A 21,584-nucleotide genomic window follows, 5' to 3' on the forward strand; every position below is an offset into this window, starting at 1 on the left:
AAGTGGGATGCAAGGTGGCTGGCTGGAGAGCTGGGCTGCCAGGCAGCAGGTTGCAGTGGCTGAGGGCATTTCCACAGCAAAGTTAGATGGGCTGGGGGAGCTGACACTGAAGCCACCTCACCCCCCACCTGGGGTCTGTGGAGCCGAAGGGGCTCATCCCTGGGATGTACAGCTGCCTCCCGCCACACCGGCTTCATCAGGATGGGTTTCAGTTGCCTGCCGTGGCAAATGCCCACAGCAGAGAGGCTCAGGGTGGCTCCTGTTGCTGGGGTGGGACCTGTAGAGGAATGCTGCCAGCTCCTCATGGCTGGGAGTTCCTTGGGCTCTGAGCAGGAGCCCAGGGCCCCCAGAGTCAGGTCGGGAGTGATCTGCCGTGGCTCCTCTCGCCAGGGATCGAGTGCCGCAAGGGCACCATCTCCATCACCTCCCAGCTTGGAGCAGGGCCAGCGCCCGCCCTGGCTGGGCTGGGCTGGGCTAGGCTGGGCTGGGCTGGGAAAAGCCTGTGAATCAGGGTCATCTCCTGGGTGACTGGAGACTCTCGGAGCCACATGAGCCACTGTTGGTCCGAGAAAAGGACGCCAGTAGCATCACGTCAGGACAGAGGATCTCAGCCGGGGTCGTGCCCACCCCACCTCCAGCCACAGCCCCAGGACAGGTAGGGGATCTGCCATCAGCCTGTCAGCATGGGTGCTGGGAGCAAACCTTCCTCTGGTTGAGGACAGCCTGCACTTGTGGGCATGGGAGGCTGTGGGCTGCCACAATGCCCTGTCCTGGCAGGTGCCATGGCGCAGAAGCTACCAGCTCCCTGTGGGGACTGAGTGCTGGGCTGTTGCCCACGTGTTTGAGCTGTGTGTGCCTGGCCAGCAGGGGCACAGCAGCTGCCTCACCAGGAGGGCTGGCATCGGCTTGAGTTACTGATGGAGGCTGGCCGGGCACAGCCATGGCAGGGCAATGGGCAGGCTGCCTGGGTGGGCAGTCCTCTGCCACAGATCCATGGCTGGCCCCACAGTCCCCCATGGCCCCTGGGCTGTTGTGGCTTCACTGAGGTCTTCACCCACTGCCTGGTGCTGGGCACCATGTAGGGAGCAGGTGTGGGTAGCAAGGACTCCTGCACTGACTTCCTGACCGTGCCTCAGTTTCCCTCTCAGCCAAGTCGGGGGTGTGTTAGCAGTGAACTGGAAATGCCAGTCCGCTGCCAAGCCCTGGCACTATCTGTGAATAACCAGGGGAAGGTGCTGAGCTGGCTGGATCGGTCCACCCCACATGCCTATCTCAGCCCAAGCTGGGCCGAAGTATCACGACTGTGAGCAGGCAACTATCTCCCATTTGGAGGAGGCACTGAGACACCCCTCCAGCACCCAGAGTAGGGCAGCCACGGGATGTGTGGCAGAGATGTCAGGGCTGAGCCAGATGTGACTGCTGCGGTGGCTTCAGTGACTGTGGGTGCTGGGATGCTGAGTTCCTCTGACTGTGCCCCAGGGCTCCCAAGCTCTCTAGGAGGGCTAGCAAGGGGAAGCCATGGCCATCCTGCACCCCACAGCCCCCCCACACCCTTCCTCCCCTGGTTTCCTGCCTGCCCACCCCTCCCAGGCTCTCCAGGCAAGTTAGGAGCCAGCAAATTACTTGGGTGGGTGCCTCATTGTGCTGACCATGGCCCATGGAAGCTGATCCCTTGTCTCTTCTCTTGCAGTCGATGCCCCCGGGAGAGCCCGCTGAGCCCCAGCCTGCAGCATGTCCCAGCTCTCCTCCACCCTGAAGCGCTACGTCGACTCGTCCCGCTACGCCGAGACCACCTACAGCAAGGTGCCCAGCGGCTACAGCTCCTACACCTCCTATGGCTCCACCTTGGCCATGTCCTATGCAGACAGTGACAAAATTGGCTTCAAAGCCAGCTACCTGCCCTCCCCCCAGTATCACCACGGGGGCCTGTCCTCGGGCAGCGGCTATGACGGCAGCCCGCTGCCCCTCTACCCCGACCCCAGCATCCGCCTGAGCCCCGCGTATGGCCGCACACAGCCGCGGCTGTCCGGCGGGGGGCTGAGCGGGGGTACGTGCTACTCCTTCGCGGCCACCCCCGGCAGCCCCACAGGTTTCCTGCCCACCACCGCGCTGCTCAGCCGTCGCAAATCCATCAGCCACTCGGACCTGGCGCGGGAGTTCTCGGGGCTGCACGCCTCGGACAGTGCCTACGCGCTCAACCCCAGCACCATCAGCCCCCGAGGCCGCCAGGAGCTCGGCGCCCTTCAGGGTCTCTACCAGGCTGCTGCGCGCTCCGACTACGTCCGCGGCTACCTGGAGAGCTACGGGAGGAAAAGCCTCCCCGTGGGACCCTTCAGCCCCTCGCAGAGCACCCTGGGCTCTGCCCTGCCGCCCTCGGGCAGCCGCTGCCCCAGCCAGCCCAGCGAGAGGAGCAATGACTGCTGCGACGTGCCCGCCCGGGACCCCATGGTATGTGGTGCCTTCAGGGGGGGACACAAAGCTTTGCTTTTAAGGGATGTGTAGTCTGTGTCCACTTGCTCTGAGACAGAGAGCACCTTATGCGCTCTGCCTGGGAATCCTGGCACGTTGCTCTGTGCCTCAGTTTCTGCCTCTGTGCCAAGCAGGGCCGCTGCTCACCCTTCAAGCTGCCCTTGCTGGCACAGCAGTCCTGGGATAGAGCTGCTGAGGCAGCCGTGTGCAGGCAGGCAGTGTCCTCTGCAGGTGCCCATGTGCTGGCAGGAGCATGTGCCCTGCACGTGTGCGTGACGGCGGGTGATGACACAGTGACTCGGTGCACAGCTGCCAGTCAGGTTTCTCACTGGTGCCTGGTGGTGCCTGATCCCTGGCACAGTCTCTTGCTGCCATCTTGGGTCATGGTGCCCCAGCCCTGGCCCTGGCAGCCAGGGAAGCAGCAGTTTCTCCACGGCAGCACATACAGCATCACAGGTGATGGCAGGCGCTCAGTGCCCCAGTATCACCATCCCCAGAGCCCTGGGCTGGGCTGGGAGCTGGCACCAGACACAGCCCAGCCTGGGAGCAGCCTGGTAATTTTCCACTCAGGTTCCCTTCCAAGATCTGCATTGTCTCCCACTCTTATTCCAGTCAGCCTTCATTCACCCATGGTAGGGGCCCGTCTGCCCTGGTGCAGGATCTGACCTGCCCTTTGCTGCCCTGCCCCACCATCATCTGCCAAACCAAGCCAGCAGCACCCTGCCCTGGTGTGGGACACGCTGTACCCAACTTGCCTGCTCCCTGCCCCTCAGCTCTGGGGTTGGGGAGCAGGTTGAGGGGCAAATCAAGTCCGGGATTGGTGCTGTGCAAGGGAATTCCTGCCTCCTCCTCTCCCGGTAGGGGGAGCTGAGGGGGAACCCAGCAGCCACCACCAGCCTCACTAAAGCCCCTAGCAGCTCTGCTGGGACAGGGATCTCCAATCCAGGTGGCTTCATGCCACCCTGATGTGCCAGCCCGCTGCTGTGGGATGGCCATGGGGCACAGGAGCTGTGCTCCTCCCAAACCACAGCCCTGTGGCTGCATGTGAGTGCAGACGGGGGCTCTCCAGACAGGTGAGCAAAGGTGAGCAGGGCTTGGCAGCTGGCACAGGGTGGGCATCCGTGCCGGGGCAGGCAAGGAGGGCTGGATTGCTGACACTGGTTTAGGTTTCCTCAGTGCTTTGATGGGCACACCTGCTATTTTCCACTCCTGCCCTTTTTTTCCCTCCGTTCCCAAAGCTGGGAAGCAAATGTACCGATCGTAAACCAGACTTGTGCGCCTGCGGTCATGCCCGGTCCCGGAAACCAGCACATGTCGCAGTCCCGCTGCTGCCATTGGTTCTGCCCCATTACCCAAGCGCCCACTACCGCCATGAGGCTGGCTCAGTGCCATCACCCATCCTTTCCTCCACAGGCACCTCCTGCCTCTGCAACGCACAAACCACCACGCAGAGGAGTTTGCAGCCAGGAGCTGAGGGTGCCCACATTTGTGGCTGCCCACAGCATCACTTTGTGCCTCAGTTTACTGTCCCACGGGGCAAAGGAAGGCACATGCAGCTGCAGAGAGGGGCCATGCCTAGCGAGCCGCTGGCTCCTGGGAACGGCAGGCTGGTGGGGGGCAGGAGCAGAGCTGTGCCGCCCCATTAACCACCCTGGGTGAACACAGGGTCAGAAGGCCAGAGCCACCCACAAAATTGCCGGCAGCTCTCCACAGTTCCATCCTGAGCAGCTGACACTTCTGGCCTGCAGCCAGTCCTGGCCCTGCCTGCTTTCGTGGTGCCAAACGGGCCCGTGGCAACCTCTGCCCGTGGCAGAAGGTCACCGCTGCAGAGGGGACAACTGAGGCCATGGAGCTAGCTCTGAGTGATGCCATCCCAGCAGGGCTCCCCTTCTCTCTCCTGCTCCAGCCTCGCCACGAGAGCCTATGTGCCACTCGGGCTGGAGGGGAATTTGGTCCTTGGACCAGGGTGCCCGATGGTCACCAAGGCACGTGGTTCTGCACGAGACGTGGCTGAACGCCACCCCTCTCACCATGGAACCAGCTCTTGCCACATCCCCAGGGGGAGTGCTGCGCCAGCACCTTGTGCAGTGCTCGGGGCAGGCTACACACCGGGGTAAATCCTGCCCCCAGGCTGGCTGCGGGGCAGGGTGCTGGGTGACCTGGCTGTCGTCACAGCACTGATGCAGCACTCCACGTGCTATGCCGTGGCTCCAGGCCCCAGGACAGGACACCCACGCAGCATGCATGAGGCTGGTGGGGTGCACACGCTGTGTCGCTGCCTGTGTACGCTGTACACACCACTGCCGTGTGTATATGTACACACATGCGCGCACACGCGGGCGAGGATTACGACAAGCCTCCTGTTGTGATGCAAAAAGTCCTGGCCCTGCAGATGAATAACGCTGCAAGATGCCTCCTCAGATATTTTTGCTGGTGCCAAAAATAGTCTCCCTCCCTCCCCCTGCCGTCAGCCCCTCCACTGGCTGTTCTGAGCTCGCGACGCGGACAGGGGAGGCTGCATCTGCAGCAATTAGGATTCAAAGAGCAGGCAGTGGCTCTGGCTGGGATGTACAGGAGAGGAAAGCAGGCTCTGCTTGGGGCCTGCAGCCCCCTCGGCGAGGCTAGAGGCTCTGGCTGTCCTCGGAGCATCCTGAATGTCCTCCTTGTGCTGGTTTCCCATGGAAATTTCCCTGAGCGAGCGGGTGAGGTACCTGGTGAGGCACCACAGGCACAAGCTTGGGTTGCTCACCCTGCTGCGGTCAGAGGGGTGAACCAGCAGGAGATGCAGGACTGGGACGCAGGACACCTGGGCTCCCAGCCAGCCTCCGCATCTGCCCTTGCTGCAGAAGAGCCAGAGCCCTGCCTGCTCCGTGCCTCACTTTACCCAGCACTCAGAGGGGTTGCAGCAGATGGAGGCTTTGCTCCACACAGAATTTGGAGAAGGAAGCAAGGTGCTGAAAAACCCTCTGAGCTCAAAGAGACTGGTACTGCTCTTGCTCTGTTCCCCTGAAATGTCACTGCCCGCGAGCCTGGCGCTGGCCCGGCAGGGCAGCCAGATGCCGAGGAGCCCCACAACGCTCTCCAGCAGCCCCGAGTCCCTCTCTGTGCCATGGGACTGTCCCCCTTTCACCCAGCCAGCTTCTCCCAGTCACCCGCGGCGGGAGCAGCCCCGCTCAGCGCTGAGCGCTCTCGGGCCAGCGCGGCCATCAGCCCACGAGCCCCGCTCGCCCGGAGCACGGCGCGCAGCTCCCGCGGGGCCGGGGCCGCTGTACCCCGCTGCCCGCAGCTCGCCCGGGGCACGGCACGCAGCTCCCGCGGGGCCGGGGCCGCTGTAGCCCGCTGCCCGCAGCTCGCCCGCGGGCACGGCCGCCCCTCGCGGGCCCCCCGGGCGGCGGCGGGGCCGTTCGGCGCGGGGCGGGGCGGGCCGGGGGGGCGGTGCGGCCGCCGCTCCACGCAGCTGATGTCAGCGGCGCTCAGGTGCCGTCAGCCCCGCACCGGCACCGGCACCGAGCGCGGCCGGGCTCCGGCGGGGCCGGGTGGCTGAATCCCCCCGCGCCACAGCCGGCCCGAGGCGAGGGGTGCTCGCCCGGCAGCCCCCCGGCAGCGACTGCGGGCTGTCGCCGCGCCGGTTGCCAGGGCCATCATGAGGGACTCGTACACGGTGACACTGCCCGAGGAGCCCCCCGCGCTCCCCGACCTTCACAAGGACCTGCGTCCCCGCACCTCTATGCCAGGGTCCTTGCTGGTTTCCACTTTCGTCGGGCTCGTCCTCAACAAGACCAAGGTACGAGCCCTGGCGCTCGGGGGGGGCCGTGGGGAAGCAGCGCGGGGCGCCGCGGGGGTCCCTCGCCGGAGCTCGGGCTGCCCGAGGTGGGCGCCCCCGCCGTGGGGCCGCGGGGCCGGCGCCCGCCCGAGGAGCGGGTGAAAGCACGTGTCGGGACGCCTGAGTCCCTCTTGTGGCCCAGCCCCCTCCGTGACCTTGGCCAAGTCCCTGTGCTCCAGCCTGCCTGCTACAAGGCGAGGGCTCCTAGCCACCGTAGCCCTTTGCCGGGGTCACCGGGCCGAGCTCGGCTGTCCCCGGAGCCACAGTGCCGGGGCAGATCTCCCGGTGTGGAGACGGCAGAGGGGAGGGCAGGGTTTGGGCACTTATGTAAGTCTGGCTGCTCCAGCACTCCTGTGCCCCGCCAGGTGCTTGGCGTGTGGGCTCGGCTGGGGCAGGACAGTCTGGATCTTACCCCTTGTCCCGATCCTCGTTGCCCCTCCTGCACTGCAGCCTTGGGGACGCCCCAGCCGCGTGAGCCGGCTCCTTCCCTGCCTCTGAGCAGCGCCATGTCCTAGATAAAGCCCCGAACAGCAAGAGGGATTAGCTGGAGTTGAGTCACCCAGGGGAGGGAAAAACAGCGGGGGGAATAAGACCTCGGTGCACAGAAGCTCGTGCCATGGTATGGGGGCAGCTGCCTCCCACTCCAGCCCTAGCCACAGCCCTCCCTTGGGGTTGCTCCAGGCAACCTAAGCAGAGAAAGCAGCCTAGATCCTGGCCCAGCCAGGCAGTGGGCAAATTCCAGGTCTGTATGGAGGCTTGCACTCGTGTTGGTGGGACGCTCTGGGCCCTCCTGGCACATAGTGGGAGCTGCCCAACCGGGGCGGTTGGACCAGCAGCATTGTGGTGGGGATAGTTGGGACACGTTGGGGTAGCTCCCAGGGGTTGCTGCTACCCTCTCTGGCATGGTGACCTTCCCTGCAGTAGGTGTGGGGATACAAGCAGCATGCCCTCAGGGAGTCAGCCCCTTTGAGGGATGTAGACTGTTGGGACACAGACCCTCTTGTCCTGCTGCCTGCTCAGCGTCATCTGCTTAGGGGCCAGAGCCAAGCCAGTTCCTCCAGCCATGGTGTGGCATTGACCTGCCACAGCCTGATGGCGCCCCTTGCCCAGCTGAGCCTGCCCCCTGGGCTTAGGGGTCCCGGCTCAGGGAGAAGCAGTGGGTTTGCCTGGCCCTTTTGCACAGCTACCCCTGGCACTGAGCACTGCAGCTGGGCACAGCTGGGGACACCCCTGTGTGCTGGTCACTGTGGGGACAGTGGCACACAGGGCACCCGCTTAGTCCGGCTCACCCGCGTGTGCCCACCCAGGGCAGCTGGGTCCCCTGCAGTGGGTGATGCCTGCACCGTCGCTAAGGAGCACATGTAACTGGATCTGGGTTATTTTGGGCTGCTGTCAGGGCTGGGTGCTCAGCACCTCCCACACACACACCAGCTGCTGCTATTTCAGAGCTGACGAGCCCCCTCCTCTTCTCCTCCTCCTCCTCCTCCTCCTCCTCCTGGGGTGGGCAGCTGGGGCATCTGCCTGAGAATTCTTAAAACCTGGCCATCTTGGGGCTGATCTCTCGGCCGCTCCCCATGCCAGGCAGGTCTAGCCCCACCATTACACCTCTGTGCTGGACTCGCATGCAGGGCTGGGAGCAGAGCCCCTGGGCTCTCACTGCTCCTCCCCACCAGCACCTGGTCCCCCATACTGGCAGAGGCATGGGCAACCCCTCTGCACTCCCGGCCTCTCCAGCAAAGGGTGGTGATGCTTTCTGACCCCAGCCCTCAGCTGCCCGTGCCTGTCTGCTTGGGGGGAGCCTGCGTGGTTTGGGGGTTACCTGGGCACCTGGAAGAGCCCCGTGGCAGAGGCACAGCACTGCTAGACCAGCGAGCACTCAGGAGGGCACTGCTGGGCACCAGCCGGTCCCTCGGGCTGGCAGCCACGGAGTTGGGCTTATGCTTTCCCAGATGGACTTTATACTGCAAAGCAGTTGTGCCAAAGTCTGGGCTGTGCCTGTGCAGGGTGTCCTGGGGGACACCCAGTGAGGCCAAGGCGGGCAGTGTCGGGTCACCATGCACCTCCTGCAGCCATGGGGCAGGCACAGGGCACTGCCACTCCCCAGCTGCCCGAGGCACGAGGCTGGCAATGAGAGGCAGCAAAGGCTATCCTGGCCCACAGCCCAGGGCATGGAGCACCAGTGGCACCAGGCAGAGAGAACTTTGAGCCTTGCACATTGTCCCGAGCTGGGGAGCTGCTCAGCAGCAGCATGGCAAGCAGGATGGGGCCTGTCAGCCCAGATCTCACCCTCTGTTCCCATCTGGCCTCAGGATGCACTGCCTCAGCCCTGTTCCCTCTCTCTGCAGAGCTCCAAGGCGGTGCAGGGGCTGACTGGCCTGCGGAACCTCGGCAACACGGTGAGTGCTTCCCCAGACACCTGGCATGACCCCTGCTCACACCATGCTCTTCAGCAGGTGTGTCTGTGAAGCAGTGGGCAGCCCTTGTCCCTTCAGCTTGCCCCCAGCACTCAGGCTCTCACAGTCAGCTCCTTGCACCCTGTTCCCCACAGCACTGACTGAGGAAGAGGTTCCACTGCTGCGCCCTTCTTCATCCCTTTCCTGTACCCACCCACCCCAGGTGTCCCCCTGCCTCTCTCTCCCTCCCGTTGCCATGGTTTTCTCCTCTGCCTCCCCCAGTGCTTCATGAACTCCATCCTGCAGTGCCTGAGCAACACCAAGGAGCTACGGGATTACTGCCTGCAGAACCAGTACCTGCGGGACCTCAACAACAACAGCCGCATGCGCACCGCGCTCATGTCAGGTAACGCACAGGCCTGTGCCCCTGGGCCCCCCCATCTCCTGGCGGCCCCCCATGCAGAGGTTGGTGCTTCTACCCAGCCTTGCTAGCACAGGCACTGTGCCCAGCCAGGGGGAGGAATGAGTCGCCTCTCCAGAGAGCATGGGGCAGGCCAGAAGAGAGGGAGTCCAAGCTCTCTCCAGGAGGGCACAGCAATTCTGTGCCACCAGAGCCAGCCAGCACCAGCCACACTGCTGCCCTGCCTCTCTGCCCACAGAATTTGCAAAGCTGATTCAGCTGCTCTGGACCTCGTCCCCCAATGACAGCGTGAGCCCCTCCGAGTTCAAGACGCAGATCCAGAGATACGCTCCCCGCTTCGTCGGCTACAAGTAAGGGGTGCCAGTGGTGGTGGGGGGTGGGAATGAGCCAAGCCCCTGCTGCAGCTCACTGGCTCTGCCCCGTCTCTTGCAGCCAGCAGGATGCACAGGAGTTCCTGCGGTTCCTCTTGGACGGGCTGCACAGCGAGGTGAACCGAGTGCTGGTGCGACCACGGACCAGCACCGACCCCCTGGACCACCTCCCGTAAGCACTGCGGGGGCAGAGCAGCGGCTGTGCACACAGACAGCCTCTGCTGCCCGGGGACCACACACTTCCCTCCTGGGCTGGGTTGCAAGGGGCTGGAGTCCCTCAGCCCACACCCAGCATCTCTCTGCCTCCCCATCTCTTGCAGTGATGAGGAGAAGAGCCGCCAGATGTGGAGGAGGTACCAGGAGAGGGAAGACAGCCGCATTGGTGGTGAGTGGGGCTGGGGGAGAGGAGGGCAGCACTGGGCTGGGAGCAGGGCTGGGAACCAAGGGTCTCACCCTGCTTTGTCCCATCCCCACCAGACCTCTTCGTGGGGCAGCTGAAGAGTTCCCTGACCTGCAGCGAGTGTGGCTATTGCTCCACAGCCTTTGACCCCTTCTGGGACCTGTCTCTGCCCATCCCCAAGGTAAGGGGCCACTGCAGCCCCTAGTGCCCTGCCCCACACACACTGTCCCTGACTCACGCTGTGCCCCCACAGAAAAGCTACGGGGAGGTGACTCTCATGGACTGCTTACGGCTCTTCACCAAAGAGGACGTGCTGGATGGGGACGAGAAACCGGTATGGGGTGTGGGGCAGGGGAGCTCGCCTTGAGGCAGGCTGGGCCATTTTCCCTCTGTGCCTGCCTTGCCAGGACTGTGAGTTCAGTGCCTGGTGGTGCTGGCCTCTGCACTCAGCCTCCTGCTTGTGCCGTCTTCCACAGACGTGTTGCCGCTGCAAAGCCAGGACGAGGTGCACGAAGAAATTCAGCATCCAGAAGTTTCCCAAGATCCTGGTGCTTCGTATCCTTCGCAGGGATGGGGCTGGGGGCTGCTGGGGTGGAAATGGGGGGGGCAGGCAGTTCCTCACAGGCTGCCTTTTATCCCTCGGCTCCTTGACATGACCCTGTAGACCTGAAGCGCTTCTCAGAGGCCAGGGTACGAACGAGCAAGCTCACCACTTTCGTCAACTTCCAGCTGAAGGACCTGGACCTCCGGGAGTTTGCCTCACAGAGCTGCAGTGAGTGCCCAGCCCTGTGTGTCTTTCTCTGGGCCCTGGGTTTTCAGCAGCTCCTGGCTGGGTCCCTCGTGGCTCCTGGGGTGCTGCAGCCTGTCGGGGGTTGGGAGGGGTTGGGAGCAGCAGCCAGGCCCCACTCTGTGCTGGCATGTTGTGGGTAGCAGCCCTTGCAGCTCACTCCAGCCTTGCTCCCCGTAGACCACGCCGTTTACAACCTCTACGCTGTCTCCAACCACTCGGGCACCACCATGGGAGGCCACTATACTGCCTACTGCAAGAGCCCTGTCTCCAGCGAATGGCACAGTTTCAACGATGCCCGGTGAGGCTGCACGGGGCAGCTGCGGGGCTGGGGCAAACAGGGCCATCCTGGGAGCAGCCCAGGGCCTCCCAGTGCCTCAGCCCCATAGCTCACAGCACATCTCCTCCTCTCTGCAGTGTCACCCCGATGTCATCCAGTCACATCCGCAGCAGCGATGCCTACCTGCTCTTCTACGAGCTGGCCAGCCCGTCCTCCCGCATGTAGCCAGCCCTGCCTCCCTGGGGACCCCTTATGCCAGCCCTCAGAGACAGCTGCTCCACTTTTTGACCGGTTGCCCCCCAGGTACAAAGTGGGGTGAAGAGGAGAGACCCCAAGGTGGCTGCAGCAGGAGGCTGGCGGAGGCCAGGAGCAGACCCCAGGCAAGGACTCCTCAGCTCCCCACAGAGGAGGGCAGCGCATGGCAGGGCCCAGGGAGCTCAGGCACCTCCTGGTTGCTGACATTTGTTTTTACCTTGGGCACCATTTTGGGTTGGAGGTTTTTTTGGTGGTGTGTAATAAAATTACTGAGCAAGGGCTGCTGCAGGCATGGGGCTGCCTGCCCCATCAGCTCAGCCAGGACCTCTGCTCCCAGGGGGAGCACCCAGAGCTGGGCACCCAAGAGAGCCTCCTGCATTCCTCCTGGACTCCCATTCTGCTTGGCCATCACAGAGGATTTGTGAACTGCTCCTGACCTCTCAGCACTTCTGAACCTCCTGGCAAAGGACCCTGGCCCTTCAGTTGCCTCCGTCCCCTCTCAGGCAGCGCATCCCCACCAGCTGCCCCATGCACACTCCTCAAAGCCACCTGAGTTCTGGCCCAGGCTCATGGATAGGAGGGAGGAAAACATTTTGTGGAATTTATATGTATTTATAGTGGACTTTGCTCAACCTGGAGCACCCTCCCACTTCCTGGCTCTCCAGGGACTTATGCCAGGGGATGCTTCGGGTAGGTTTTTACCTGTCTCCTCATACGACGGTGCCTTAAAACCATTTAGGGGAGTGGGAGGCTGTTGGGGTTGCACAGGAGCGTCCGTGCTGCAGAGGAGAGGAAGACGGTGGCTTTCCGAGACCATATGCAACTGGGGCTTTGTCTTCCCTGTGATGGGGAGCTCCAGGGGCTGCCTGTCCCCACCTGCCCACCTTGCTGCTCTGTCCTCCAGCTAGCAAACGCCAGTGGCCTTTTGATCCTTTTCTCTAATTTATTCTCCTCACCATCCTGCCTTCCCCAAGGTGCAGCGGGGAGGAGAGATGGGCCCAACCCGGCACCATCGCAGCCCCAGCCCGCAAGGCAGCCACATCCAGCCCAGAGACCTCGTCTGCTTCACCCTGGCTGGCCCTGCAGGCACAGGCTGAGCCCTCTGAGCTGTGAGCAATCCCACTCAGCTCAGGCATCCTGGGGAGCTTGGGGGAGGCAGCCAGGATGGATGGAGAGGCTGCCTGCGGGAGGTCCTGGACTAGGGCAGCGCGGCTGCTTGGCAGGTGGCTTGTTTACTGTGTAAGCAAGATGGGCAGGAACGGTCTCATACAAGGGAGACCCATGCAGGAATAAATTTTAGCTTGAACAGAGCACTGTGTACACGTGCTTGTCTCAGGGTGGGCAGATACAGGACCATAGCTCCAGAAGCAGGAGGGAACCAACACCATCGCTGGAGCAGCCAGCCTGAGCGTGGCTCCAGAGCCCCGGGAGCAGACAGCAGACCCTCTCCTCCAGACACCCACAGAGGCAGAGGAGCTTTTCCTCCTCCTCCAGCCCTGTGGAGCTTCCCCAGTGCCCATGCTCTTCAGTCACCCAAAGCCCCTGAACAATGGCTCCTTTCTCCTCTGCTTACGGATGCAGGCGGGCACCAAGGCATTAAGGGGCAAAGGGAATGAAGGTGGTGGATTCAGGCACCCTGTGCCAGGGAGGCATGAAAGAAGGAGGGCTGCATGGAGCCCAGGCTCCCCAACAGCCCCCTTCAGTGCTGCCCTGTGCCAGGGGAGTCCAGAGGCAGCAGGCAGACCTAAAGCACTGTTCCTGGCGGGACAGGCTCCTGACAGGATGCCTGTGAGCACACCTTCCCCTTTAAGACGCTGGTTCTCCATGCCAGAGCCTGACCTCGGCATCCTCAGCTGAGCCGGATTAAGGGGACGAGGGGGAAGGGGCCTGCAGAGGGGACTGGGGCCGCCAGGCTCCCTGCACTCACTCATGGCCCTCAGGGCTGTGCGGGGTCCAGCGCCGGCGTGGCATGAGTAGGCACAGCTGGTGCTGCCACCCCGGTGCCAGAGCAGGGGCTGCCCCAGTGCTGATGGGGGCAGCTGGGGAGGAGTGGGCAGTGCTGGAGGGCTGGGGTGGCTTTTAGCCAGGCTGTGCTGGGAATCACCTGCTGCAATGAAAGACTTCACTGAAATTACGCTTTGCCCCGAGGCTCTGGACCACAGCAAGGTAGGCTGCGAGACCCCACCAGCCACCCACGGGGCTCTGCAGGGTGGTCCCCGTGGTGCCACCTCCGCTCACTCTCTTGTAGACAGAGTTCTGCAACCCTGTCTTCGAGGGTGAGGAGCCCCAGGCAGCGCCGAGCACCGAGAGCCCACCAGATGAGGACAGAACCAGCCCCACATCACCCCAGGATGGCCTCGGTACCCGCCTGGGGGTTTGTACACAGGCCCCTGTCCACAGGACTGCCAGGGGCAGCTATGGGGCTGGGAGCAGGGTGGTGGGGCTAGCTCCCCGCAGGGCTCTGGGGCTGCTTAGGGGACCCTCCAGCACTCTGGGGACAAGAGATTGGGATGTGCTCAGCCAGCCTTGCAGAGAGGGTCGGTGGGGGGGGTATGGCTAACAGCACCCCAGCTCTGCCCGCATTCCTCACCCTCCTGCAGGCCAGCAGCTCTGGGGCCAGGCAGGCTGGCAGTACCGCCCTGACTGCAAGTTCACTTGGCTCTGCGTGGCTCTTATGACCGCTATCCTTCTCTTCCTCGTCGCCCTCCTCCTGGGCATCATCATCCACCGTGAGTGCCTGATCAGAGAGGACTGGGGGACACAAGTGGGGTTGGGTGGGAGCAGAGGACATGGAGCTGGGTGGGCTTCCTAAGCCCCTTCCCCACACGGCAGCCTTTTCCTTCTCTGGGGGCTGAGCTGTCCCTGCTTTCCCCGGGCACAGAGTTGACGTCCCCGCAGCCCCCCAGCACCCCAGATGCAGCTCTGCCTGCCCGTGGCACCACCACCACCGCTGCAACGCCCACCCAAAGGGACTCCCCAGCCCCTAAAGCAACTGCCACCCCAACCCAGAGCTGGCTGCCCACAACCAGCACACCAGCCCCAGGTAAGTCCTGTACGGGGCAACGTTGGCAGGATGGCAGTGCCCCACAGCACGAGCTCATGCCCACACTGTTGCCCTGTGCAGCCTGTGGCGGGACACTGCGGGGCCCCGAGGGCTCTTTCAGCTCTCCCAACTACCCCAGCCCGTACCCACCCAATGTGCTCTGCATCTGGCACATCGAGGTGGGCCCCGGCCTCGCCATCCAGCTGAAGATGGAGACGTTCAGCGTGGAGGGCACTGCCTCCTGCCTCTTCGATCGCGTGGAGCTCCACGAGGAGCAGGGGGCTGGCAGCACGGATCCTGCCCTGGCTCGGGGGGGCCCAACCAGGTAGGGCTCAGGGAACGTGGCAGTGTGGTGGTGAAGGGTCAGCGGGTCCAGGAGTGAGCAATGTCAGCCCTTGTTGTGTCCCCAGGTTCTGTGGCAACGTGGCCCCCCCGACCTTCAATACCAACTCCAACCACCTGCGCGTCACCTTTGTCTCTGACAGCAGCGTGGGTGCCGCGGGCTTCAGCGCCCGGTACCGTGCCGTGGCTCCCAGTGACAGTGAGTTCTCCTAGGCACTGCCAGGGCTGCAGTGGGGCAGGTGGTGGACTGTGCAGGGGGCACCCTGTAAAGCCCTCAGCACAGAGGCAGGGCAGGGTGCTCGCTGGGATGCCACCGCGACCCCGGCCGTCTCCACCTGCGCTACAGAGAGCTGTGCCTGGGACGAGCACTTGTGTGACCATGGGCTCTGCCTCCACCCGGGCTTCATCTGCGACGGCTTCCATGACTGCACGGACAGAAGCGATGAGGCCAACTGCAGCCTGAGACACAAAGGTGGGCTGGCACTCCCCCTGCAGCTCCCGCAGCCCCGGACAGAGGGCACACTGCTGGGCAGAGGGAGACGAGGTGAGACAGAGCCAAAGCAGCCAAGCTGCATGTGTGCGTGTCCCTCCAGAGTGTGGGGGGCCGCTGACCGCCTTGGAGGGGCACTTCTCCAGCCCGAGCCACCCCCAGCCGTACCCACACCAGCAGGTGAGAGTAGCCAGCGGGATGGTGGCGGGAGCAGGGTGAGGGTGAGGATGAGGGCAGGTAGGGAGGAAGATAACCTCCCACGGGGCAGAGCTGGGGGTGCCCCTGCCCGGCTTCACCCTGCCCCGCAGCTGTGCCTCTGGCAGATCTCGGTGCCCATGGGCCACGTCATCGACCTGCACTTCCACAACTTCAGCCTGGAGTCGCATGAGGACTGCAGCTTCGACTTCGTGGAGGTGCACGACAGCGCTGGCACAGGGGCTGCCAGCCTCATGGGCAGGTACGGGCACACCGCTGACGTCCCCAGCCCGGGCTTCCGTGGCTCATCTGGGGAAACCGAGGCACGGGGCAGGCTGTTGAGGAGAAGCCACTGGCAGACAGGGTTTGGGGAGGTGCTGGTCGGCCCCGCTGCCCTCCTGACCCTATCCCTCTCCCCACAACCCTGGCAGGTTCTGCGGCCACCAGCTGCCACCCACCCTGACCTCCTCACGCCATGTCATGACCATCCTCTTCGTGGCAGATGAGGGAATAGCAGACAATGGGTTCTTTGCCACCTACCAAGCCCGCAATGCCACAGAGAGTAGGTAGCCAAACAGGGGCACAGGCTGCCCAGGGGGGCTGTGCAGACACCAGCTTTGGGAGTCTTCAAGGCCAGACTGGATAAAGCCCTAGAAAAAAAACACTGTTCTCTCTCCTGCTGACCCTGCTTGGAGCAGGAGCTTGGGTTACAGGCCTCTTGGGTCCCTTCTCACCTGAACCATCCTATAACCCCATTGATCGAAGGCACGGGAATGTGGCTCACCCGCACACAGCCACAATCCATCACCTCAGGACTGCCCCCAAACACTCCAGGGGATTTGGCATCCCTCTAAGCTGGGCCAGCAGTAGTCACCTGTCAGCCATGCCTCAGCAACCACTCCCCTGGATGTCTCCTGGCCAGTGACTGAGAAGAGCGGGCAGGGGTGTTCAGCTTGGGAACAGGCTGCTCTCTGTCTGTGCCCATGCCTAGCCCCATGTCCTGCCACACTGGCACCTCTCTTCTTGCAGAGACCTGCAGCCCCTCGGAATTCTCCTGTGGAAATGGGGAGTGCCAGGCACTGGAGTCAGTGTGTGATGGCTGGCACGACTGCCCTGATGGCACCGACGAGCTGAACTGCACAGGGGTCTCCTACCCAGCCTTTGGTGAGTGCCACCTCTAGGTGCTCCACTGAGTGCTCAGCATGCTGGCAGCTGCCCCGTGGCTAACATCTGCCCGAGGCACAGCTGGTGGGCATCACTGCCGCTGTAACAAGTGAAGTACCTTGCCCTGTGGCAGGCTCTGTCTGTGAGCCCGTGGAAGTGGAGATGTGCCTGGGGCTGGGCTACAACGCCACCTCCTTCCCCAACATCTGGCTGGCCATCCCGGATCAGGAAGGAGCTGCCGAGGTGCTGCAGGACTATCAGGTGAGCTGCCCAGGGAGTGCCCACGGGGCTGGCTGTGCCATGCCTCAGTGTGCCAACTTCCCCTCCTCTCTCCCACAGACACTGATGGAGCTTGCCTGCTACCAGCACCTCCGTCTCCTCATCTGCAGCCTCTTCGTGCCCAAGTGCACCCCGGACGGGGGGGTCCTGCAGCCCTGCAGGGCCGTGTGCCTGGCTGCCGAGCTGCGGTGCCAGCAGTCTCTTGGCCTCCTCGGCATCCTCTGGCCCATCAACTGCAACATCCTGCCTGACTCCAGTGACCCCATAGAGTGCTTCCAGCCCTGACCCAGCAGAAGAAGAGCAGGGGCTGAAGCAGCCTACCCAGAGCTGCTCTGCACCCCAACTGTCTGCCCCATCCTCCTCCCCTTGCAAATACCCAGCTGCTGGAGTGGCCCCATTAACAGATGCCTCACTTCTTGCCTGCCCTGGAGTCTGTCCCTCTGCTCAGCACCAGCGCCTGGATGCTATGGACTTGCCCACAGGACCAAGTCCTCAGAGAGCCGGTGTCCTTTCCCAGCCTCACTACAGGGAAAGGCTCTTGCTGGAGGAACTGTGCCCACAGCTTGGAGCTGTGCTGGAGACACCACGCAGCAGGACTGTGGCAAGAAGGCAGCTGCTAGCCTAGCAGGGGAAAAGTTAGTGCTCCCCAAAGGGAGCAAGGCTGAACTGAGGTGAGCTAGCCTGCAGGCACAAAAGCCCAAAGCTGCCCACATCCTGCAGCCTCAAAGCCAGCAGAATAAACAGCGAGCAGCTGATAAACCTGATGGAGCAGGTGGGCTCATTTGGGAGGGGTCTGAGAGGGGTGCCCTGCCAGACCCCAGAGGAAAACGAGGCACGGGCCAAGGGAGGGAAGCCAGGGCTGCAGTGAGAGAGTCTGAGCAGGAATGGAGGGGCACAGGAGCAGACTGTCTGGCTGCAGGGGCAATGGGCTGCTGGCTGTGCCCTCAATGGCCTGAGAGGCCTGCAGGACCCCAGGGAGATGGATAGCTCCCAGAGGGGGTTCAGGCTGGTGGCCTCATGGTGTAAGGAGAGGATCTTGTCCCAGCAAGGGCTGGAGCTCTGCTGGCTGAGATGACCATGCTGGCTTCAGGCCATCCTGATGGCCACAGGCCTGGCAACACCCTGCAGCCACAAACCAGCTCCCAGCTGGCCAAAATCAACAACTCCTTCACACCTTGGGTGAGAGAATGCAGGCGGCTCCCTGCCAGCACCCAGTCTGGCCTTGGGGCATCTGGGGCAGGAAGGTTGAGCCAGCAATGTCAGTGTGGGCACTGGCACAGGGAGGAGAGAGCCAGCAGTTCCAGCATGGCCATGCTGCCCTTGTCTGCCCTGAGCATGGGGGCAGGTCCCCTGCCCAGCTGGGTCACTGGCAGCAGTGCCCACCCTGGGCAGCAGCGTAGGGCACCACACTCCCCACAGCTGCCCCTGCTCTGGGGGCTCCAGCCCACCTGGCTCCTTTGGTCCCTGCTGCTGCAGGGAACAGGGCTGCCTCCAGCCACGGGGCCAACCCGCTGCTCAGCCATCTGACCGTGTCCCTTGGACGCACTCGGTGCTGGAACAACTTAAAGGCAAGCTGGGAGCGCCTTTGAAAGCCCGGCACAGTCCCAGCTTTGCCACGTGCCCTGCGGTTCCCTAGAGCTATAGCCCGGCGTCCTGGCACGGCCACAGGTCTGCTCTGCCTCCACATCCACCTGCCTGGCACCTCCCTGCCCGCTCAGCCCCACATGCTGCCCAGGGGCCCCACACCAGCACCCTCCAGCAGACCCCTCCAGCTGCCCACGTGTGTGCCTGGGGCGAGCACTTGCCAGCCTGCCTGTGCCCTGTCTCCCTCGCCTCAGCTCTGCTGCTAGGGGCAGCCCTGAGGCTGCCAGGCAGGAGACCCACACGCCCCAAGGGCTCTCCCTTCCTTCTGCTGCTTCAGCCCACCCTGCTTTTGCTGGGTTTCCCTCCCTTGGCCTTTCTCTCGTTTCTCCTTCACCCTGCTGCCTGTTTCCCTTGTTTCCCTCTGTCCTGCTGCCCGGGTGCCCAGCCGAGGCGGTTTGCAGCCCGTGTCTCCCTTTGCCAGGCTGTTTGTCTCGCTCTCCCTTCCCCCTGCTCACAGCACTTCTGACACCATGGGATTCTTTCTCTTTTTCCCCTTGTCTTGTAGCTTTTGGCTCCCAAGGCCCTCGATTTCCTTTGGTGTTTGGGAGGAGAGACGTGAGGAGGAGGAGGGGGGTGGAGAGGCTGCCTCTCCTAGGGCCTTCGTCAGCGTGAAGTGGTCAGGAAGAGCCGCAGCCCTTTCACGGCGAAGAGCAGCGGGGCAGGAGCCGCGGGACCGCAGCGGGAGGGGCGACCAGGTCTGTGCACCCCGCGCCGGGGGTAGCCAGGGCTCGCTGGGGTGCTGCCTTCGGTTGCCCGCGCGGAGCAGAGACACTTTTCTCCTCCTTTTCCTCTTTGTAGCAGCCGTCGCGTCCAGGAGGGGGAAAGAGAGCGGCTTTCCCGGGGCAAGGCCACGGGGTGGGGGCCAGCGGCGGCCGCTGCCCGGGGAAGGGTCGGGAGCAGCCCGGGCAAGCAGCGCGGCCCCCGGCCCCGGGACAGGCCGGCCCGGGCGGGCCAGGGATGCTGCGGCCGCAGACCGTGCGGCGGGGAGCCGGCCGGGCGCGGAGCGGAGCCGCCGGCAGCTCGGCGGGGACGTTGCCAAGGGCTGGGCCGCGCCGCAGCCCCCACGCTCCCCGAGCGGCCGCCCCGCCACGCACCGCACGGACGCAACGCTCCCGTCCCACGCAACCCCGCGACACCCCGCGGCCCCCCGCCAGCACCCCCGCGCCCGGGCCCGACAGCTCCCGGCAGCGCACACACGGAGGTGCCGCCTTCCGTGCCGGGCACGGCTCCGTCCTGGCTCCCGCACCCACACCGGCTGCTCCGCGGTGGGACGCGCCGCGGGGCTGCAGGGGGCTGTGGCGGGGATGCTGCGGCAGGTGCAGGCCGGTCGGGGCGTGCTGTGGGTGGAGAGCAGCCAAAAAGCGAAGGGGGAAGGAGGGAGGAACAGTCCCCGCGCACCCGCTCCCTGCAGAGTGCTGCAAGCCCCTTTCCTAGCCCTCTTCACCGAGGTCCCCGGAGCTGTTACCATTCTCTGCCCTTTTCCAGCCCATCCACGGCAGACGAGATGAAACAGCTCTTCCTCCTCTTCCTCCTCGGGTTCGTCACCAGCTCCCTCCAGATCGAAGACAACAAAATCCCTGGCCTGTGCTCAGGACAGCCGGGCATCCCAGGAACCCCGGGCCTCCATGGGGGCCAGGGTCTGCCAGGCAGAGATGGACGAGATGGCCGGGATGGGGCAATGGGGATGCCAGGGGAGAAGGGCGAGATGGGCCCTCCGGGTAAGAAAGGAGACATCCCTACTGGGGAGAGTGGGAATGCCCTCATGCCAGGGAGCAAGTCCTGGATGCTGGCACAGCCCCACATTACCAAACCAAGAGCCTGTCCTGCAGAAGTGCCCCTTTCCTGCCACCACTGCCCCTCTGGTCCTGCCTGTGGTTGCTCCTGCAACAGGCAGCAGCTCCCCCTTACTGGCAAAGCTTCACTCCTCCTCATCTCCACTGCCATCTCCCTGTTCCGCCCCCTGCTTTAGGGTGGCCCTCTGAGCTGTCCCTGGAATACAGCTGCATCTTTCTAACCGTGGCTCCTGGGCTAGCGTTTTTTCCAGCCTGTGGGGGTTTCTCCAACTCTCTGTTGCCTCTGTGCCCACTCATCATGTGTGTCTAGCCTTTGCCACTTGTGCTGCTTCCCCAGACAGCACTCTGGCTGCAGTAGGCACACACCACCCAATGCTGCGGGAGGTGTGTAGCCCCGTTGGGACTGGGCAAGGGGGTGGGGGGAGCTTGGATGGCAAGTGCTGGCAGCTTAGAGGTAACTCTGTCCCTTTCCTGCCTGCCTCAGGAGCACCCGGCCCCCGCGGGGAGGTGGGCAGCCCCGGCAGGGATGGCATGCATGGTGAGAAGGGGGCGCAGGGTGAGTGCGCTGTAGCCCCGCGCTCCGCCTTCAGTGCCAAGCGCTCCGAGTCCCGCAGCCCACCACTGCCTGACCAGCCCATCCGCTTCGACGTGGTGCTCATCAACGAACAGGGCCACTACGACCCCGCCACGGGCAAGTTCACCTGCGAGGTGCCAGGTCTCTACTACTTCGCCGTCCACGCCACCGTTTACCGCACCAGCCTCCAGTTCGACATCATGAAGAACGGCCAGTCCATTGCTTCCTTCTTCCAGTACTATGGGAACTGGCCCAAGCCCACCTCGCTCTCGGGGGGAACCCTGGTCCGCCTGGAGCCTGAGGATGAGGTGTGGGTGCAGGTGGGCGTGGGGGACTACATCGGCTTCTACGCCAGCGTCAAGACAGACAGCACCTTCACCGGCTTCCTCGTCTACTCCTACTGGCAGAACTCTGCTGTCTTTGCCTGAGCTCAGCCTCGGCTGCAGTCGGGGACAGGGCGCTGGCTCCTTCCCAGAGCCAGGAGCTGGGAAGCCTCAGCCCCACTCCACTGCTGCCCAGCACAGAGCAGGAACGGGGGGTGTTGGGGAGCACCCCTCCGGCAGTGCTGCATAAGAGCTAAGTATTCCCCCGGGTGCCCGGCACCGGGGCACGATGCAACAGCCGTGTTGTCATCCGTTCCTCGCCACAGCCGCCTCGGCACGCAGCATCCCCGCAGCCTGGCACCCTGGCCCGTGCTGCCAGCTTCGCCCCACGCTCCGAGCCATCTCGGGCTGCCCGGCCGCTGGCTCGGCCAGGAGCCCGTCCCGCTGCCACCCTGGGCTAACAGTTGCCCTTCCCTTCACCCTCCTCTGCGCCTCCTTCCCCCTCAATAACGGGGTCCTCCACCATACCCTCAATAAA

General features: G+C 63.9%; 3 protein-coding genes across 5 annotated transcripts; all 3 read left to right on the plus strand.

The window, feature by feature from the left end:
- Positions 1–1,731: 1,731 nt before the first annotated feature.
- Positions 1,732–11,246, plus strand: USP2 (ubiquitin specific peptidase 2). Of its 3 annotated transcripts, XM_062014193.1 has the most exons (15): positions 1,732–2,299; positions 2,528–2,580; positions 6,593–6,619; positions 7,327–7,343; positions 8,640–8,688; positions 8,968–9,091; positions 9,345–9,456; positions 9,539–9,649; positions 9,798–9,862; positions 9,955–10,058; positions 10,131–10,211; positions 10,354–10,432; positions 10,542–10,649; positions 10,845–10,965; positions 11,082–11,246. In XM_062014193.1, exons 1-15 carry the CDS (start codon positions 1,732–1,734, stop codon positions 11,167–11,169), a joined length of 1,707 nt encoding a protein of 568 aa, XP_061870177.1. In that variant the 3' UTR covers positions 11,170–11,246. The 3 variants fall into 3 exon arrangements, with proteins under 3 accessions (XP_061870177.1, XP_061870176.1, XP_061870178.1); XM_062014192.1 differs by lacking the exons at positions 2,528–2,580; positions 6,593–6,619; positions 7,327–7,343 and having other exon boundaries at positions 1,732–2,448; positions 8,638–8,688; XM_062014194.1 differs by lacking the exons at positions 1,732–2,299; positions 2,528–2,580; positions 6,593–6,619; positions 7,327–7,343 and adding an exon at positions 5,999–6,253 and having other exon boundaries at positions 8,638–8,688.
- Positions 11,247–13,311: 2,065 nt separating this feature from the next.
- MFRP (membrane frizzled-related protein) lies at positions 13,312–16,997 on the plus strand. Its single transcript, XM_062014251.1, has 13 exons — positions 13,312–13,365; positions 13,448–13,559; positions 13,800–13,928; positions 14,081–14,242; positions 14,324–14,567; positions 14,653–14,783; positions 14,931–15,056; positions 15,178–15,254; positions 15,383–15,531; positions 15,701–15,831; positions 16,299–16,433; positions 16,567–16,694; positions 16,773–16,997. The coding sequence occupies exons 1-13, from the start codon at positions 13,312–13,314 to the stop codon at positions 16,995–16,997; spliced, it is 1,803 nt and encodes a 600-aa protein (XP_061870235.1).
- A 1,944-nt stretch (positions 16,998–18,941) lies between these two features.
- On the plus strand, positions 18,942–21,580 carry C1QTNF5 (C1q and TNF related 5). The gene is made up of 3 exons (XM_062014176.1): positions 18,942–19,051; positions 19,842–20,074; positions 20,634–21,580. The coding sequence occupies exons 2-3, from the start codon at positions 19,861–19,863 to the stop codon at positions 21,149–21,151; spliced, it is 732 nt and encodes a 243-aa protein (XP_061870160.1). The 5' UTR covers positions 18,942–19,051; positions 19,842–19,860; the 3' UTR covers positions 21,152–21,580.
- Positions 21,581–21,584: the final 4 nt, after the last annotated feature.

The sequence above is a fragment of the Colius striatus genome, chromosome 23 (assembly GCF_028858725.1).
Source record: "Colius striatus isolate bColStr4 chromosome 23, bColStr4.1.hap1, whole genome shotgun sequence".
In the NCBI taxonomy this organism is placed as follows: domain Eukaryota; kingdom Metazoa; phylum Chordata; class Aves; order Coliiformes; family Coliidae; genus Colius; species Colius striatus.

Bases quoted from the DNA above. Each gene is read 5' to 3' on its own strand.
- USP2 (XM_062014192.1), top strand. From the start codon at position 1,732: ATGTCCCAGCTCTCCTCCACCCTGAAGCGCTACGTCGACTCGTCCCGC. The intron at 10,212-10,353 runs GTATGGGGTGTG...CGTCTTCCACAG, and splicing joins TGGATGGGGACGAGAAACCG to ACGTGTTGCCGCTGCAAAGC. The intron at 10,650-10,844 runs GTGAGTGCCCAG...TGCTCCCCGTAG, and splicing joins GTTTGCCTCACAGAGCTGCA to ACCACGCCGTTTACAACCTC.
- MFRP (XM_062014251.1), top strand. From the start codon at position 13,312: ATGAAAGACTTCACTGAAATTACGCTTTGCCCCGAGGCTCTGGACCAC. The intron at 14,568-14,652 runs GTAGGGCTCAGG...TTGTGTCCCCAG, and splicing joins GCTCGGGGGGGCCCAACCAG to GTTCTGTGGCAACGTGGCCC. The intron at 15,532-15,700 runs GTACGGGCACAC...CAACCCTGGCAG, and splicing joins GCTGCCAGCCTCATGGGCAG to GTTCTGCGGCCACCAGCTGC.
- C1QTNF5 (XM_062014176.1), top strand. From the start codon at position 19,861: ATGAAACAGCTCTTCCTCCTCTTCCTCCTCGGGTTCGTCACCAGCTCC. The intron at 20,075-20,633 runs GTAAGAAAGGAG...TGCCTGCCTCAG, and splicing joins GGGCGAGATGGGCCCTCCGG to GAGCACCCGGCCCCCGCGGG.